Source organism: Mastigoproctus giganteus, chromosome 10 (genome assembly GCF_048544385.1).
Source record: "Mastigoproctus giganteus isolate SK-2022 chromosome 10, ASM4854438v1, whole genome shotgun sequence".
In the NCBI taxonomy this organism is placed as follows: domain Eukaryota; kingdom Metazoa; phylum Arthropoda; class Arachnida; order Uropygi; family Thelyphonidae; genus Mastigoproctus; species Mastigoproctus giganteus.
In genome coordinates, this window is record NC_143584.1 from 69,576,331 (window position 1) to 69,597,072 (window position 20,742).

At 36.3% G+C, this 20,742-nt stretch overlaps 1 protein-coding gene across 1 annotated transcript in view; it reads right to left on the reverse strand.

The window, feature by feature from the left end:
• Nucleotides 1-20,742, reverse strand: part of LOC150079073 (retinoblastoma-like protein 1) — a 753,431-nt gene that overhangs the window by 589,611 nt on the left and 143,078 nt on the right. Inside the window, exon 3 of the mRNA XM_090383691.1 lies at nt 14,417-14,617. Coding sequence (XP_090239817.1) covers nt 14,417-14,617 — 201 coding nt within the window. The remainder of the gene's footprint in view (nt 1-14,416; nt 14,618-20,742) is intronic.

Sequence of the window (20,742 nt, forward strand, 5' to 3'; positions counted from 1 at the left end):
TTTGCCTCTAATTTATTAGAGCAAATGGAAAGGAAACTCGACATGGAGGAACAACATTTTTAAATCAACTAGATGATTGTTATTCATTTCAACATGTCAGGGAACGTACTAGGGAAAAGAATATTCTAGATCTGATCATCACCTATGAACCAGATGATATAATAGGGCTGACTATACAGGAAGTGATCACAGAGTTCTACGGTAGATGATGAAGAGAGAGAGAGAGAGAGAGAGAGAGAGAGAGGTAGCAGCAGTTAGAGCAGGTAGAGAGAGAGGTAGCAGCAAAGGAATGGGTTATAATTTCAGGAAAGAAAATTACGACAGCTTAGGGTGCTTACATGGTCTCTATTGACTAGATATATATCTCACAGAGAGAATACAATTGAATTATGGTATAAGTTTAAAACATTAATCACAGAAATCTTGAATGCATATATGCCATTAAAAAAAATACTCCATGAGGAGGATTCCAAGTTGGATGAATAATGAAGTTGCCAGATTACTTGAGCAGAAAACAATGGCATGGAAAACTTAAGAGAGCAATAAAAAGTACTGAAGCCTATAACAGCCAAATTGATGTGTAATAATGCCACAGAAAAAGTTAGGCTGGCAAAGGCAGATTATGAAAAATCGCTGGCAAAGGGTGGGGTATAAGGAATTGCATATATATAAATATATATAAATGCAAAGAGAAGGATAAACCAGATTGGACCCTTATGTAATGGGCGTGGGATAGTATTAGATATCCCAGCTGATGTTGCAGATGAACTCAACAGTTACTTTGCATTGATATTTACAGAAGAAAAACCCTTTACTTCAATGAGAAATTATGGGAGTGAAGTTGAAAAATATCTAATTAATAATATTGAAATTTCACACGATTATTTAATGAAAAAACGTTCAAGCCTACAGTGGAATAAGGCTCCTGGGGTTGATGGCATATACCCTATAATTTTAAGGGAGGCAGCAAGTGAGTGCATTGAACCATTAAGGCTAATTATAAGAGCAGCACAGGATTCCAGAAAGATTCCATTTGATTGGAAAAGTGCTAACATATCGCAAATACATAAAGGTGGTTCTAAGAGTGTGGTAGGAAATTACCAACAGGTCAATCTAACTTCGGTAGTAGGGAAAACCATGAAGTCAATTATCAAGGTGATATTCAATATTATTTGGATAGAAATGGGATTCTGAAGGATACATAGTGATTTTGTAAATAGAAAATCTTTAACAAATCTGGTTAGCTATTTTGACAGGATCACTCATGAGCTGGATTTACAGAATAATTTCACCATTGTTTATTTGGATTTCAGCAAAGCATTTGACTCAGTCCCACATGAGCGGTTACTTTATAAGTGGGAATAGGTTGGAATCGCAGGGAAAATTTACTTACATGGATAGCAGGGTGGCCTCAGGCAATACAGAAGGTTATGATAAATTGTTATTCTCAGACTAGTTAATGTATTCCCCACTTCTTACATTAATTCTTAATGTAAGAAGTGGGGTTCCCCAAGGATCAAGGATATTGGGACCACTGTTATTTCTGATTTTCTTAAATGACATCGATGAAGGGATATAGGGCGTGATGTCTAAATTTGCATATGATGTAAAGATTGGTAAAGTACAGGTAGTTCCCGATGTTAAGAGTTAATTCATTCCTAGTGCGTGTGCGCTCATAAAACAAAAACTCATAAAGCAGGAAATTAATTTCCATAGATAAGATGTTAAAAACAGGGGTTACATTCTGAACAATGAAATTTGACTATAGTAATGTTAAATAAAGGTCAACAAAATAATAGTTTATGCTTAAACAATGTTCTATTTATTCAAAGAAATGAAAACACAGCTTTTAAAATCAAGCAAATTATAATGATAAAGAAATTATTTATCATTTTAATTAAATTTGTATGGGGGAACCCCATACAAATGTTAAAGAATGTTTATTCTTTATCATCATCAACTAAATGCTCACTTGTTGATGGTTCATCACTTATTGTTGGCCAGGCACTTGGTTTGTTGAAAGCACAGGGAGTCATCTTCTTCTTCAAAAATCTTCAAAGAGTTGTTTGTATCCAAGACAGTCTTCTCTTTTCTTTATAAATTTCACAATAGCATGCATAACAAATATACAATCTGTATGGTACATAAGCATTTTTTAAACCTGTAGCATATTTTCTAGAGCACTCGAAATTTGAATCTTGTGACTCTAAAATCTCAGTTGCTTTTTCTGTGTTGAAAAGCTTTGTCAAGCCCCTTGAAAGTGAAGAAATGAATAGGAGTTTCAGCTGCTAAACCTTCACATTTTGCCATTTCGATGAGGTTTTCATTTGTGAGCTCTCCATTGTGTACTTGAAACAGATCAGTCACATCAGTTGTAGAAACCTCAAGCTGCAATTGGTTAGCAACATTTACGACCGATTGTTTCGTTTTGTATGATCTCTGTTGGTTCTTGAAATCATTCAGTTATCGATAAACTGATGACAGAGTTTATTCCAAACACATTTCATGTTCTTCTCTGCAATTTTGTCCCATGCTTATTTTGTTATTTTGACTGCATCTAAAATATAGAATTCTTTCCAAAATTCTTTGAAAGCTGGACCTCCCTCTTTATCTTTGCCTGAACGAACGCATGCATACATTAGCATTAGTAGAGGCATTTGATGCAAGAAAGCAAGCTTATGCAGCATCAGCCAAAAAAAAAAACCCAAACCACTTCACCCCTCTGTTCGTTCAAAATATCTGTCCAGCTGAGCCTTAAACTTATTTAGGCTATCAACTTCCACGACAAGGGATGGAAGTCTGTTCCACCAACCAACCACCCGCTGACTAAAGGCAAATTTCCGCACGTCTATCCTACATCTGTCTTTCCTCAATTTGAATTTATGCCCTCTCAGGTGATTATTCTGAGCGAGAGGAAGAATCCCATCAGCATTGAGCATGCTCAAACCATTCAAGGCGTATCTGATATACACCTCTATCAGATCACCTCGCTGGTGCCTAAAGTGCACATGCAGTAGTATTGTATTGTATTGTATAGCTCTAGGGTGTCAAACTGGCGGCCTGCGGCAAAATTTTTGTGGCCCGCGATGTCCAAAAATAAAATGTTAAAGTAAACAATTAAAAAGTACCTATTTATAATTCTAGAATATAAGGATTAAAAAACCTCTGTAATAAATATAAAAATAATAATTAAAAAAAAAAAAAAAACACTGGATCGATGTTTCCTTGATTAGAAAGAACTAAAAATATAAATAGTAATTTCAAATGAATGAAAATTGAAATTATTATCTTTCAATAACATTGTAACTTTTTAGTTTATTTCTTTAAAAATAAAAGAGTTACATTTTATTTTTTTAAATATTTTTTAAATGGAGAAATCTTAATATAAATTTCTTTTACATTTAAACTAATATTACAATATTGCAAATGCAGCGTTTTTTATAATTTTATCAAAAAGATACTTCATCCGTACTAGTTTCTTTCTCGGGATCTGTTATGTTGTGTGCATTGTGTTTGCTATCTATAATTTAACAAATACCTAGGTAATCGTTTTTTTTTTTATTTTATAATTTTAATTTCAACTACAGAATTTATATAGAAAATGTCGCTTTCAACACCAGTCAAGAAAAGAAAAACTGATAACAAGGGAAGAAAATTCCAAGAAAAGCGGGAGCTGAACTATTTTTGTATGGAAGTGAACAGTAAAATTACACGCTTAATTTGTAAGGAAAATATTAGTGTTGCTAAAGAATACAACATTAAGGCATTATAACTGTAATCATAAGGAACAATATTCGGGCTTCGAAGGAAAAATAAGAGAAGAAAAATTAAAAACAATGAAGAAAAAACACTTCATAGTCAACAACAAGTATTTACAAAATTCATGAAAACTAATGAATCAGTAGTAAGAGCAAGTTACAAAATAAGCTATTTGTTAGCAAAACATTCAAAATCATTCACGGATGGTTCATTAATTAAAGAATGTATGATAAAAGCAGCTGAAATGGTCTGTCCTGAAAAAGTGCAATAATTTCACGATATTTCATTATCAAGAAATACAGTGGTAGAGAGAATTATCAAAATGGCAGATAACATCAGTTCACAGCTACAGGATATATCTACAGAAGTCTTGTTCTTTTCAATTGCGATTGATGAAAGTACAGATATACGAGATATTGCTCAAGTTGCTGTATTTTTTCGTGGTTGCGATAATAACATGAGGATCACCAAAGAATTGTTGGAAGTTATCCTTCTTCTTGGAACTATGACTGGCGAAGATATTTTTGCGGCTGTGTGGAGCATTTTAGAAAAGTGTAAGCTTCCACTTGACAGACTTGTCTGTAACAACCGACGGTGCTAAATCAATGACAGGTGAAAATCGAGGATTTGTGTCAAAATTGATTAGAAAATTACAAGCTGAGTACCCAGATAAACCGAAAACCATGGCTGTCCACTGCCTTATTCATCAACAAGTTCTGTGTATAAAAATATTAAAAATGGACAATGTATTGAAAACAGTAACAAAAACAATCAACTTTATTCAAGCGAGATCACTCAACCATCAGCAACCTCTCTTCTTAAAGATTTAGAATCTGAGTTCAACGATCTTCCTTATTATACAGAAGTTCGATGGCTATCATGCCACAAAGTTTTAAAGAGATTTTATAGCTTTTGGAGGAAATAAGTTTTTCTTGAAATGAAAAATTAAAAAGTATCAGTTATAAAAAATCCTTTGTGGATTAAGGATTTGGCATTTTTAATTGATATTGCAAGCCACCTCACAATAATCTTAACATTTCATTGCAAGGTAAAAATAAGTTAATAACGAACATGTAGGATGCAATAGCAAGTTTTGTACAGAAACTAAAGTTGTTTAAAAATCATTTAAAAAAAAAAACGTTTTGACCCATTTTCCTACTTGTGGCAGTTAAAAACACAAAATCAAAATTGCTCTTTCTCACAATATTGTGACAAAATTGAGGAAATCAAAAACGAATTCGATAAGCGTTTTAATGATTTTAAAGAGGAGTTAGAAGATATGTTTTCTCTTTTTGTTGGACCTTTTTCATTTGAAATCGAGAAGTAGGAATTCCAAAAATATATTCTTACTTAGGTGAAAAATCCCCAGAAATTAAAAATTTGCTGCGCAAATTATGTACTACTTTGGGAGTACATACTTATGAGAGCAATTATTTTCATGTATGAAATTAAATAAAACGGCATATAGATCGAGACTGACAGATAAACATCTTTTCGACATACTGAAAATTGTATGTTCCCAGTCTCCTGATGTTGAAAAACTAGTAGAGGGTAAACGCTGGCAGGTTTCCGGGAAAACAAATTAATTATTTTCATAAATATATTGACTATTTAATTTTTAAATAAAAATAATAATATAACAATTATATATGCTAAAACCAAAGGAGCACAAGGCAGCCAAAGTAACACACCTCTATTAGTTACAATTTATTAGGAAACGTTTCGGAAATTGTTATTGTTACAAAATCCATCTTCAGTCTTTGCAGCAATTTCCGAAACATTTCCTAATAAATTGTAACTAACAGAGGTGTGTTACTTTGGCTGCCTTGCGCTCCTTTGGTTACCAGTTCATCAACAGCCACTTTACTCTCATTTCTTCACTATACATACTAAATTCTAAATTACTTGTATTCTGTAGATCTGAATAAAAATTTAAATGTTAATTACATATGAGTTTTAATTATCCTGATTATGCTACTGAATCCTGAATCAATATATAATATTTAAGAAAATTTTATGCGGCCCACGAAAATCATACCATAAAAAAAAATGGCCCGCGACAGAAATGAGTTTAACACACCTGGTATAACTACGCGAGTGGTTTAAAATTCCGTATTTATGTGTTTAGCATTTATTTATTGCAATCAGTGTTCATATTTTCGATTCTGTTGAAACTTGGAAAAAAAACCTCGTAAAGCGAAAACTCGCAAAGCGGGAACTGTCTGTAGTTAATGATCACCGCCAAGCAGAGCTTCTTCAGAGTGACCTAGACAGACTTCACGAATAATCAGAAAAGTGGCAGCTATGCTTTAACACAGTCACACACAGTTCTCCGAACATTGTAGACTGGTTTCAAGGAAGGCCCACGGTATCCTATTGATGAGTTATCGATCATTTGCTAGTAGAGATACGGACTTCATAATCCATTATATAACACTTGGAGTTCTATCAAATGTGGAGACCACACCTAAAAAAAAAAGACAGAGCTTCTTGAAAGGGTCCAGAGATGGGTAACTCGTCTGGTGAGATTGACAAAAGAATGTCCTTATGAGCAAATAAATCAAATATGTGGGCTGCACAATTTGGAAACTAGGCACCTTAGAGGCAACTTGATTGAGGTGTTTAAGGGTCTGAGAGGCAATAGTAAAATGAATGAAGATGAAATTTTCAAGGTTATAAATGATTCTAGAACTAGGGACCATAAATTCAAGTTACGGGAAGAGATGTTAAGACTGGGCTGCAGGAAGTTTTAATTTAGCCAAGAGTTATAACTAACGTGCGTGCGTGCGTGTAGCTGTTACAGTATAAGCCTTAGGCTTCCTTGCACCTACTGCCTCAAGCAGTTGCTCTTGACATTTCAAAGACGTTTGATCATGTTTGGCATAAGGTCTTCTAAATAAGCTTCCATCTTATGGTTTTCCAACTGTTTTTTGTAATTGGGTATTGAAGTTTCTCTCTACCTGCTAACTGCAGGTGATGGTAGATGCCTCTGTGTCTTCAAACACCTCCATTAATGATGCTGTTCCCCAAGGTTCAGTTCTTCCTCTTGTATATTAATGAACTTCTTCCATTTACCAAAAATTATAGCCACTGTTTTGGCAATGACAGCACATTGCATTCCACATTCAGTTTGAGAAAACTTGCCTTGCACAAACAGATTCAACTTATTGAATATCAACTACCAATTTCTCTGCATAAGCACATTACAAATATTGCTTCCTCTGCATCTAAAGAACTGCGTTTTCACTTTGGCTATCGATGATGTTGATTTTCTTCCAAACGGCTGTTCACTCTGTACGAATCGCAAATCCTCCCCACCATAGAATATTGTTCCCCCATCTGGGGCGTTGCTCCCAAAACTCACTCACTCTCTCTCTCTCTCTCTCTCTCTCTCTCTCTATCTCTCTCTCTCTCTCTCTCTCTCTCTCTCTCTCTCTCTCTCTCTCTCAGGCTTCTAGATTCTATTCAAAAGAGGGCAGTTAGTTTAATTAACGACTCATCTCTAACAATCCCTCCATTCTCAGTCTCATAGCGTTTCTGCTGAATGCCTTTTCTATAGATACTTCCATGGGTACTATTCTTCTGAAATGGCTTCTACTATTCCAGCTCTCTCTTCCAAAGCAGTTCAAACATTTGCTGCAACCAGTCAACGTCCTTTTATTGTCCACCTTCAAACTGACAGAACCAACTTTTCTTCTTCCTTGTATATTCATTCATCTTCTGTTTTCTGGAACAATCTTCATTCATGCATATTTCCTGAAAATTACAATCTACAGAAATTAAAGTCAACAAGTATCTTCCTTCATCTTTTTTTTTTTTTTTTTTTTTAAACTCATAACTTGCTTTTTATTTCTGTCAACCTTATATTATTAAATAACATCTGTATGATTATATCAACCCTTAAGGCCATCAATCTTGGCAGATGCCTGGCGCCTTAACTACTCGGCCACCCTGAACCTTCTGAAACTTCAGCCCAATAATGGTACCAAGTATTATAGGTTCTTAACCTCCCATGTTCGGGATTTCAATAAAAAGTTATTGGGGAAGAGGAAAATCATATGTAAAGACAAACATAAAACTTAAGGCAATTCATTGAGCTGATATCAGTGGCAGTGCAAAGTCTGGGTGGTGTGACATGAGCACTGGGAAAACAAAAAAAAAAGGGAGATTGTGCTGTAGGACAACTGTGATGTGTGTAACGAAAATTGTAAATCAATAGTTCGGGGAAGGGGAGAGGGAGATTTTAAACTTTTGAATATTGACTGAAACTTGTGGATTGGTGACTCTCACAAGACTTTTACAATTTACTGGCTGACTATTTTCTACACCAGCATTTTAGAAAGGCAAGAAGAGAGAGCAATACTATTAATCTGGTTATCAGTAGCAATTCTTCATGCATTAAAAATCTGCAAAAAAAAGAACCACTAGGTAGTGATCACAGTATATTAATGTGAGATTTACCTAGACGATGCAACTAAAATGAAGGAGTACAAAGGGAAGGAGCTTTGCTTTCAAAAGGTGACTACAATGGTTTCCGGCAGTTTTTGTATTCTAATCAATGGAACCAACTGATGATATTACCAACAGCAATTTCTAAATGGAAAGCATTCAGAGAAGTAATCATTAAAGCCACCATGCCTTTTTTATACCAAAAAAAAAAAAAATACTGTTCAAGGCTTAGATCAAGATGGATGTAAGGTCACCCATTTCAATATCACTTCATCTGCCATCTGAACTGACTCATGGTAGAAAAGAAAAATAAGTGGGAAGCATAAAAGTCAGCCTACAGCAGACATAAAATAGTCTACAATAACATCACAAAGATATTGAGGCAAAATAATGCAGATTACAAGAAATCTCTGCCAAAGAATGTAAAAAATGGCAAGTTGCCGACAAACTGAAAATGTAATCTGCATCTCCATTCACAGGAATTGGAATGCCAGAAATGTATCGAATTCTAACAGGGACCCAAATGATTTTGTGATAACCAAGAGCAAAGTGGAAAAGAAATTGTTCAGCTAAATGTAAAAAAAAAAAAAAAAAAAAAAAAAACACCGGGAGTTTATGAGATCTATCCAATTATATTAAGAGAGTCAGCAAAAGAGGTAAGCAAAAGTTCAGCCATTATTAGGAGAACATCGCTAGATTGAGGAAAATTTTCTTAAGGACTTGAGAAGAGCAACTTCATCTCCAATTCACAAAGCACAATCAAAGGGTAACATGAGTAGGAGACCAGCAGAAAGGGAGAGTGGGAGACTGGCAGAATTACTTAACAAGTACGTATCACTGTTGAAAAAAAGCCTGAATTAGGGTTGAATTTGAAAGTGTCTGCAATTCTGCCCAGACACGATGGGGGGGGGAGTATATGATGAGAGCCTTGTCAATCAATTCGGCCCTGGAAAGATTGTGCAAGGCTCAAGGGGTAGAATTTATTTCAGCTTGGTCTGTACTTGTTAACAGAAGAGACTGCTTCTACAGCGATGGATACACTTAAATAGAAAGGGTGCAAGAATATGTGTTGATGCTATCGAGGCAGTGTTAGGTGGGTCGGAAAACTGCTAGCTTGGGGGGATATAAGGACTAATAGATTAACAGTAGCCACTGGCGGAGGTGAAAGTGATTCTTGCACTGCTTCTATTGGAATGAGCAGCAGACTAGAAAACAAGATGCAGGGTATTTCTGAGACTGCTGGGAGTCATTGCAGTACAAGTAAACACATGGGTTGTGCTAAGGTAGCTAAGAATAGGAACAGGTGCATGTATACTTGCATGTACACCAATGCTACGAGTTTAGTAAATAAATTTGATGAATTTGAGGTATTGCTCAGAACATCAAAAGCAGATATTGTTGGGATATCAGAGACATGGTGTCACGCAGATATAAGAAATGCAGAACTGGAATTTGGGGAGTACAATGTGTACAGAAAGGATAGACAGGATAGGAAGGGAGGAGGGGTTATGCTATTAGTTAAGAAACACATAAAATCAAAGGAAGTGAAGCCAGTCGACATCGCTGGACAATGCAGTGTTGAGTCAGTTTGGCGTGACATAAGTATTGGGAGACCAAAATTGAGAGTAGGAGTGTGTTATAGGCCTAATGACTCTGGTGAGTATAATAAGGAACTGTACAGAAAAATAGAGTGGACCAGTAAATCAGAGAGTCTTATAATGGGGGTTTTTAATTTCCCAGATATTGACTGGAATTTGTGGGTTGGTCATTCACACATTAGCAAGGCTTTTGTGAATTTATGGGATGATTGTTTTCTACATGAGCATGTTCAGGAGGCAACTAGAGGAAGTAATACTCTAGTTGCCTCCTGATTCTAGTGATTCTTCATGCATTAAGAATCTGCAGATAAAGGAACCACTAGATGGCAGTGATCACAGTGTGCTGAAGTGGGATTTACTCAAAGGGGTAACTACCATCAGGAGTAAAGGGAAGGGTTATTGCTTTCGTAAAGGCGACTGCAATGGTCTGAGACAGTATTTAAATTCTATACAGTGGAACCGACTGATGATGTTACCAACAGCAAATTCAAAATGGGAAGCATTCAAAGAACTTATCTTGGAAGCTACTAGGCTTTACATACCAACTAAGAAATATTATTCAAGGTTTAGGACTAAATGGATGTCAGATGAACTAATGAGACATATAGAGAGAAGTGAAATGCATGGGATACATATAAATTAACACGTGACACAGAAGCCTATGATAGATATAAGTTGATCTGTAACCAAGTTACAAAGGAAGTTAGGCAGGCGAAGGCAGATTACAAGAAATCTTTGGCAAGGGATGCAAAGAAAAACAGCAAAGAGTTCTTTACTTATGTAAACTCTAGAAGGAAGGGGATAAATCAGATTGGTCCACTTGATATTGATGGTTCAACTGTTAATGATCCTGCTCAGGTAGCTAACAAACAAAATGAATATTTTGCATTGACATTCACACATGAGGTATTCAGCGAGGGGAATGCCAGAGGTGTATTCAACTTTGGCAGTAAGCTAGATAATCTTGTAATAACTGAGAGTATAGAAAGGCACCTGGGGTGGATGGGATCTATCGAGTTATATTAAAGGAGGCAGCAAAGGAAGTAAGCAAACTCTTAGCCATAATTATGAGAGCTTCCTTGGACTCAGGGGAGGTACCCATGGACTGGAGATGTGCAAATGTGACCCCAATTCAGAAAGGATGATCAAAGGCTGACAAGTAATTATAGACCTGTGAGTTTAACTTCTGTTCCAGGAAAATTAATGGAGGCACTGGTTAAAGAAGCACTGCAGGATCATCTAGACAAGACTTCGGTTATAGCTCGGACACAGCATGGTTTTGTTAAGGGGAAGTCTTGCCTGACCAATTTGATTGGATACTATGATGCAGTCACAAAAGAACTGGATGCAGGGAATAACTTTGATATTATATATTTGGACCTTAGAAAAGCTGTTGCACATGGAAGACTGCTACACAAATTGGAGCAGTGTGACATTGAAGGCAAATTGCTGCTATGGATAAAGGGGTGGTTGAGGGGGGAGAAGACAGAGAGTAGTAATCAATGGACACTGCTCATCGTGGACTGTTATTAGTGGAGTCCTCAGGGTTCAGTATTGGGACCATTGTTGTTTTCTGTATTTATAAATGATATTGATGATGGTATATCAAGCTTAATGTCCAAGTTTGCAGACAATACGAAGGTTGGCAGGGTTGTTAAGGACATTAATGACAGTACGCTGCTGCAACAGGATCTAGAAAAGTTGAGCAGATGGGCTAGGTGGCAAATGAAGTTTAACATTGACAAATGTAAAGTACTACATATGTGAAGCAGCAACCCCAGAGTGACGTATCAACTCTGTAGTACTACACTGACAGTGGTAGAGAACGAAAAGGACCTGGGGGTAATTGTGCAGGCAGATATGAAGTTTTCTGATCAGTGCAGACAGTCTGCAAGAGTAGCTCATAGTGTCTTGTCAATGATATACAAGAATTTTTCTAGTAGAGATAAGGATGTGATTATTCCCTTGTATAAGGCAATGGTCAGGCCACACATTGAGTACTGTATACAGGTCTGGAGGCCTCATTTCAAGAAGGATGTAGGGCTGTTGGAACGAGTACAGAGAAGGGCAACAAGATTAGTGAATGGAACAAAGGGTTGCTCTTATGAAGAAAGGCTTAAATTTTGCAAATTACCATGTCTGGAGACTAGGCACCTGCGAGGTGATCTGATTGAGGTGTATAAAGCCTTGAATGGTTTAAGCATGCTCAATGCTGATGGAATTCTTCCTCTTGCTCAGAATAATCATTTGAGAGGGCATAAATTGAAATTGAGGAGACAGACGTAGGATAGATGTGCGGAGGTTTGCCTTTAGCCAGCAGGTGGTTGGTTGATGGAACAGACTTATCCCTTGTTGTGGAAGTTGATAGCCTAAATAAATTTAAGGCTGAGCACGAAAGGTACTTGAAATAAAGAGGGGTGAAATGGGAGCATGTTTTTTTTTTTTTTTTTTGGCTGATGCTGCATAAGTTTGCTTTCTTGCATCATATGCGTCTACTAATGCTAATGAGTAATTACATACCTGTAAGCTCAACTTATGTTCCAGGGAAAATAATAGAGTTACTGGTTATAGATGTAATGCAAAGCCATCTAGATAGGAAAGCAGTTATTCTGCAGCCAGTGACTTTCAGCATGTATTTATTAAGATCCGATCCCGTGTGATCAATCTGAGTGGATACTATGATCAGTAACAAAAGAACTGGACAGAAAAAAAAATATACATTAACATATTAAAATTAATAATTTTTTACCTAGATTTCAGAAAACTTCTGACACTCTTCCACATAAGTAACGCTTCTACATAGAGCAATGTGGAATAGCAAAGTTAATGATGGGGATAAAAGAATGGTTGAGTTGCAACTACAACAAGATCTAGAATAATTAAGTAGATAGGCTGAGAAGGGACAATTTAAGTTTAACAGTGACAAAGTCAAGAACTGCATATGATTAGCAGTAATCACAGAATAACATAACCAAACGTATGGTACCACACTCAAGTTAGTGGAAAATGAAAATATCTGATGTAATTGTGCAGTCAAACAAAGAAGCCCATCAGTGACTCAGTGCAGATGCTGCTAGGAGAGCTTATGGGGTTTTGTAAATGATATACAAAAATTTTGCTAGCACAGCTAAGCAGGTGATTATCCTGTTATATAGGGCAATGCTGATTTGTTTGTTTGTTATTTGGTTTTTAGGAGCATTAGCAACAAGACCATATTGCTCCGGGGATATGCAGTGGTCATTCCCAGACCTTTCCATATTTGGTGGTCACGGGCTCAAACCCCCGGTCTAATCAAGAAGTGTGTGATACGCACTGCTGCTCCTGCCCACCTGGCTATGGAGGTGCTGGCAATGGTGAGACCACTGCCCTATATAACAGGGCAATGGTCTCATCTTGAGTATCGTATACAGATTTGGAAGCCTCATTGTAAGAAGGATGTGGATCTGTTAGAATGGGTGCAGAGAAGAAAAATGAAATTAATAAAGATAACAAAAGGGTGCTCGTACCAAGAAAGGATTCAGTTCTGCAAAATGCAGCATCCCTAGACTAGGTCCCTCTGAGTAGAGCTAAGTGAGGGATTCAATGCTTTTAATAGCTTGGATTAATTAAGCTCAATGCTGATGACTCGGTCAATGCATGTGAGGAGGAATAAATTCAAACTGAAGTAAGATGGCTGCAGAACAGAAGTAAGGAAATTTCCCTTCAACCAGCAGGTAGTTGATTGTTGGAACAAACTTTCATCTAGTGTTGTGGAACTAGGTAGTCTTTAAATTATTTCAACAAATAGTTAGAAAAACTATTAGAGAGGATGCATAGGCAACATGGGCAGTGAGTTTTTTTTACCGATTCTGTATAAGTTTGCTTTCCTGCAGGTTGTTAAGAAAAGCATACAATGCTTTATCAATGATTTTTTTGCACTTAAGAAAGTAGGATGTGTTCTGTTATATGATTCACTGACAAGATCACATTTGCAACATTGTGTTCAGGCAAAATAAACAGGACAAAAATAACCTCAAATAAAATGTGTTTGGATCATGCATTACTCATAAGAAATTACTTCACCATTCAACATAAGAGAATCTTATATGAGAGACATAAGTCTGTTATAAGGAAAGAGATAGCTAGGAAACCTTTGTTTTGGAATAAAGACTTGTGCTACCTGTTCGTGAAAACACAAATTAAGGGTATGAACCATAAGATGGAAAATGCTATATGTATCAACAAACACCTACCTAATGAAAGAATGAATAAATGAAGATTTCAGTTAATGAAAGAATGAAGATTTGAGTTATTTAAATAACTGTAATTATTGGAAAGAATATGCATTTGAAATTGTTTCTTGAGGGGGGGGGGAAATCGCACAACAGCTTTAAGAACAAATGAAAAATGTTTAAAAATAAAAACTGATAAATTTTGGGAATATTTCAGAAATAAACTGATTTTGAGACCAAAATATGACAATCCAATGATTAATTATAATTTTAATTAAGGGTTGCAGTATGACACCAAGTGAATTAATTTTATAGTATATTAAAACTGCAGAATAAGATCAGGGAAAACATGAGTAAAACTACTAAAATAAAACTACTAAAATGCCTAATAGCAAATACCTTTGCTTTCGGCTCCTGGTTGGTCTTGGAGGCTCTTCATTAGGATTCTTAAAAATATCTAAAAAAATTGGCTCAAATTTTTTAAATATCACAGTAGAAACATTGAAGTTTCTCTCTAAACGATCAACCTTATGCCTCATATTTTGTGGCAAGTTTGCCATGTCAGCCCACTTTTTCATTTTACTAAAGAACTGCACTAAACTGAAAATACAAAAATGTGAGAATAAGCATTCTTACTATGTGCAAAAAAAAAACTTTACCATAAGCAATTTTAAGAAATCTTACACAATAAAACCGTAAAATATGCTTCAATATTGTTTCCCTGAAACCAATTAATAAACAACCCATTCATCCTTAAAAACAATCATACCAGCACAAATTGTAATAATTCTGAGTCATCCATAGGGCCTAAAATTTCTGTAATGTCAAATAGCAAATTTTTTTACTTTCTGAAGTACTGTCTAGAAATGTCTTCGCATCTTAAAATTTATCTTGCTTTGATGGAAATTACCACATAGCTTGATGACATTTACACATAGCCAGAAATACGTGAACATCTGAAGTAATAAAATTCATTAGAAATTTTAAGGTAAAAATTTCACACTTCAAAACATATGATTAAGATGTCAAATCCTATGTAAGAAGTAAAAGCATGTGATCATTGATAGAAAGACAAGAAATTATACCAATATATCTACAATTCATTATACATACATTTTTACAAAAATATACTGTTGCTAACTTTTTAAAACCAAAAATAATTTGTTAATCTTGTTAAACAGATGAAAATATTTCATGGAATTCATCAAAAGGGCTATTTTGTATTTGAATTCATTTTGAGTTTGTTATCAATTTTATTTGAGTTATCAAAAAAAAGTAAATTTTCAAGACTGTCAATTTTTTACAGCATGGTATTATTCCATAATGAGGCATCATTCTGGAATACCAGGCCTCATTATAGAATACAGATGGTATTCCATAATAAGGCATTTAAAGAGAAGCCAATTTCCAGTCCAGAACAGCACTAAAGAGGCAACAAATTGAAATACTTCTGGGTGTAAGCTTTGGATTCCTAAAAGATTCGAATTCCAGTTTCAAGCGTCCTTTAAACAAGTTCACTGTCTAATTATTTTTCAATCATGCAAAAAAGAGAAGAAAATTGCAGATCTTTAAAAAAGAAAATGAATATATTTTCTTTTTTTATAAATTATGCATCTATTACTGGTTTGTCTATAAACAATAATCCAAACTCCTTATTACATTATGAATCAAAAGATCAGAGATTCTGCTCAATTAAATCTCTTGGAATCTGGAGAAGCAGCTTCATCAGGAGCTGCTAAATGAAACTTTCTTTATTGCTTAAAAATTGATTTTTGATTTAAAATTAGTAGTAGAGTTATTATATGTGATTATCTAATTAAGTTGGTAAACCAGTTCACTACATGATGGTGAACTGGTTTACCAACTTTCAAATTTGGTAAAAATTTCTTAAAACTTTCTTTTCCTTTCAAATTTCTTAAAACACCACGGTCAGCTTGTGTCATCATTGTGTTAAATAAAAAAAATAATGTTCAAATATTGCAACTATATTGTGTTGTATTGATAAGTACTTTGTGTACTTTGTGCTGTATTAAGAATGGTCAAATTCTATAACACTGTTATATTACTGATGTTAGCATTAGTAGAGGCACATGATGCAAGAAAGTAAGCTTACACAGCATCAGCAAAAAAAAAAAAAAAAAAAAAACATTTCCATTTCACTGATCCATTCATTCCAAATGTTCTGATTTAAATTTATTTAAGTTTTCAATTTCCACACCAACAGATGGAAGTTTGTTCCAGCAATCAACTACCTGCTGGGTAAAAGCATGAATTAGCATTAGCGTATATAGCATCAGCCAAAAAAAAAAAAAAAAAAAAACCCTTATTTCACCCATCCACTTGCTCCAAATGTTTGTCAAGTTCTGCCTTGAATCTATTTAAGCTATCAACTTCTACAACGACAGATGGAAGTTTGTTCCAGCAATCAACAACCTTCTGGCTAAAGGCAAACTTCTGCACATCTATCCTACAACCGTCTTTCCTCAATTTGAATTTATGCCCTCTCAGGTGATTATTCTGAGCAAGAGGAAGAATCCGATCCTCTTTGAGCATGCTCAAACGATACACTTCAATCAGATCACTTCACAGGTGCCTAGTCTCCAGAAACTGTAATTTGCAAAACTTAAGCCTTTTTTTCGTAAGAGCAACCCTTTGTTACATTCACTAATCATGTTGCCCTTCTCTGAACTCGTTCCAACTGCTATACATCCTTCTTAAAATGAGGCCTCCAGACCTGTATACAGTACTCAAGGTGTGGTCTGACCATTGCCTTATACAATTTGCCACCTCTCAGCCCATCTGCTCAACTTTTCTAGATCCTGTTGCAGCAGTGTACTGTCATTAGTGTCAATAACAACCCTGCCAACCTTCGTATCGCCTGCAAACTTGGACATTAAGCCTGATATACAATCATCAATATCATTTATAAATACAGAAAACAACAATGGACCCAACACTGAACCCTGAGGGACTCCACTAACAACAGTCCACGAAGAGCAGTGTCCATTGATTACCACTCTGTCTTCTCCCACTCAACCATCCCGTTATCCATAGCAGCAATTTGCCTCCAATGCCACACTGCTCCAATTTGTGCAGCAGTATCAAAGGCATTTCTAAGATCCGAATATATGATATTAAAGTTATTCTTTGCATTCAGTTCCTACATCATAGTATCCAATCAAATTAGTCAGACAAGACTTACCTTTAACAAACTCATACTGTGTGCGCGCTATAATTGAAGCCTTGTCCAGATGATCCCGCAATGCTTCTTTAACCATAACCAGTGCCTCCATTAATTTTCCTGGAACAAAAGTTAAACTAACAGGTCTGTAATTACCTGTGTTTCCCTTTGATCCTTCTTTATGGATTGGGGTCACATTTGCACATCTCCAGTCCATGGGTACTTCCCAAATCCATGGAAGCTCTCATAATTATGGCTAAGGGTTTGCTTACTTCCTTTACCGCCTCCTTTAATATAACTGGATAGATTCCATCCACCCCAGGTGCCTTTCTTGTGTTTATCTTCAACAATTTCTCCTCCACTTTACTCTCAGTTATTACAAGATTATCTAGCTTACTGCGAGAGTTGAATACACCTCTGGCATTCCCCTCCCGGAATAATTCCTCATGTGTGAATGTCAATGCAAAATATTCATTTAGTTTGTTAGCTACCTGAGCAAGATCATCAACAGTTGAACCATCGATATCAAGCTTCCAGACATCTAGTCTACAACTGTCATTCCTCAGTTTGAATGTATGCCCCCTCAGGTTTGTAATCTCAGCAAGAATCCCATCAGCATTGAGCCTGCTCAATCCATTCAAGGCCTTATACACCTCAATCAGATCACCTCGCAAGGTGCCTAGTCTCCAGAGGCTGCAATTTTCATAAGAGCACCCCTTTGTTCCCTTCACCAGTCTTATTGCTCTTCTCTGTACTTGTTATAGCAACTCTACATCCTTCCAAAAATGAGGCTTCCAGACCTGTACGCAGTACTCAAGGTGTGGCCTGACCACTGCCAGGTCACAAGGAACTCCATATCGCTGCTCACAAAAAAATTTGAAAATGAAGACTTCTTACTTATTAACTGGTCACGGTTCTTGAAGGGCAAGTTGTGAGAGCTAGGGATAGAGTCTGGCCCGTATTGTGTTTGTCAGGCTTTAGAGACTTGGAACCATGTGTTATTTGATTGTTTGGTTTACGATCAGATGAGATCATTGACAAGACCAGATGACCTACTCTGGCAGCCAGTCTGCACTGCTCTGAAAACTTTATATCTGACTGCACAATTACCCCCAGGTCTCTTTAATTCTCCACTACCCTGAGTGTAAAAGAACATAGTTGGTACGGTTCTCTGGAGTTACTGCTACTCATATGCACCACTTTGCATTTGTCAATGTTAAACTTCAGTTGCCACTTTTCAGCCCATCTCCCCAACTTTTCTAGATCCTATTGCAGTAGTACACTGCCATTACTGTCATTAACAACCCTACCAACCTTTGTATCATCTGCAAACTTTGACATTAAGCTCGATATACCTTCATCAATATCACTGATAAATATACAAAACAACAACAGGGCCAACATCGAACCCTGATGGACACCACTAATAACAGTAGTCCACGTAGGACAGTACCCACTGATCACCACTGTCTTCTCCCACTCAACCATCCTTTTATCCATTGTAGCCACTTGCCCTTAATGCCATACTGCTCCAATTTGTACTATCATGTAACTACTGTGGCACGTGTAATCAAAAACAACATTATCAAAAGCTTTCCTGAAATCCAAGTACATGATATCAATATTATCTTTTGCATCCAGTTCCTTTGTAACCACATCATAGTATCCAATCAAATTGGTCATACAAGGCTTCCCTTGACAAACCCCATGCTGTGTCTGAGTTGTAACTGCTGTCTTGTCTATTGCAATGCTTCTTTAACCAGTGACTCCATTATTTTTCCTGGAACAGAAGTGAAGCTAGCAGGTCTGTAATTACTCGTGTCATCCTTTGATCCCCCTTTGTGAATTGGAGATACATTTGCATATCTCCAGTCTGTGGGTACTTCCCAAGTCCCAGGGTGCTCTCATAATTATGGCCAATGGTTTGCTTACTTCCTTTGCTGCTTCCTTTAATATAACTGGATAGATCTCATCCATCCAAGGAGCCTTTCTTATGTTTAACTTCAACAATTTCTCCTCCACTTTTCTCTCAGTTACTACAAAATCATTTAACTCCCTGTTAGAGTTAGATAAACATCTGGCCCTCTCCTCCTTGTGAATGTAGATGCAAAATACTCATTTAGTTTGGCAGCTATCTGAGAATGATCATCTAGAGTCAAACCATCAAGTGGACCAATCTGATTCATCCCCTTCCTTTTAGAAATTATATATAAGTAAAGAAGTATAGGAGATTTTTCTACAGGATTTTTCTGCACAACTATGTAGGAGATTTTTCTACATAGTTGTGCAGCAGTGTAAACAATATCAGAAGAGGCCTATAAGCAATAAATTCATAGCAATACTTATGTGTTTTAATTAGTATTAGCAGCAAATGATGCAAGAAAGAAAGCTTATATATCAGCCAAAAATAAGAACTTCCCATTTCACCTATCCATCTCCCGAACAGTTTATCTAGTTCTGCCTTGAATTTATTCCAGCTATCCACTTCCAAAACATCAGACAGAAGTATGTTCCATTGGCTAATGGCAAACTTCCACAGATCTGTTCTGTAATCCTCATTCCAAAATATGAATTTATGCTCTCCCTTGGGAGTAGTTTGAGCAAGAGAAAGAATCCCAACAGCACTGAGCTTTATCAATCCATTCAAAGCCTTAAACACCTAAATGAGATCACTTCGCAGGTGCCTAGTCTACAGACACTGCAATTTACAGAATTGAACAGTCCCTTGGTAAAAGCAGCTATTTGTTCTGCTCACCAATCTTGCTGCCCTTCTCTGTACCACTCCAGCATCTCTACATCCTTCCTAAAATGAGGCCTCCATACCTGTATGTAGTTCTCAGGATGTGGCCTGACCAATGCCTTACACAATAGAATAAACAAATCATTTATCACTGCTAGCAAAATTCCTTCATATCACAGACAAAATTCCATGTACTGGAGTTTTGTCTGTGATATTTCTCAGCCAACACCTAATTTCTTATAAAAAAAAAAACTATGCAATTTGCAATTGAATATACACTGGTGTTCAAAGAAAGTGCATTACCCCTTAAAATTGCAATTGTCATCCGAATAACGCAAGTATATGGCAATATTTATTGCAGATTGCATCAGATAAGACTGACATGTGTAGGTGATGTAATATTGCATCAGCTATTATTTTCAGCTATATAAGCACGCTCTGCAAGAATTGCAGTCATTCCTTGCTTGTGTCAGGATGGCGAGTTACGTGCAGTTGACGCCACGAAGAAAGAGTGTTTTTGGTGCTTTCCGTGAGGAAGGATGTTCTTCCCATCTTGTAATCAGTCGACAGTGAGTACATTTCTTTCCAAACTCCAGAATACTGGTTCTGGTGATAGAATAAAACGAACTGGACACAAACGACTCTCTATGCCAAAACAGGACCCAGAAACCCGTGTTTTGAAGTGCTTATGCCTTAAAAACCATAAAGCTTCTTCATCTGAGCTGAAAAGAGAATGGGAAGAACATACAAGAGTGGTAGCAAGTCAATAACAGTCATAAGACTCCTCTTCAAAAATGGACTTGT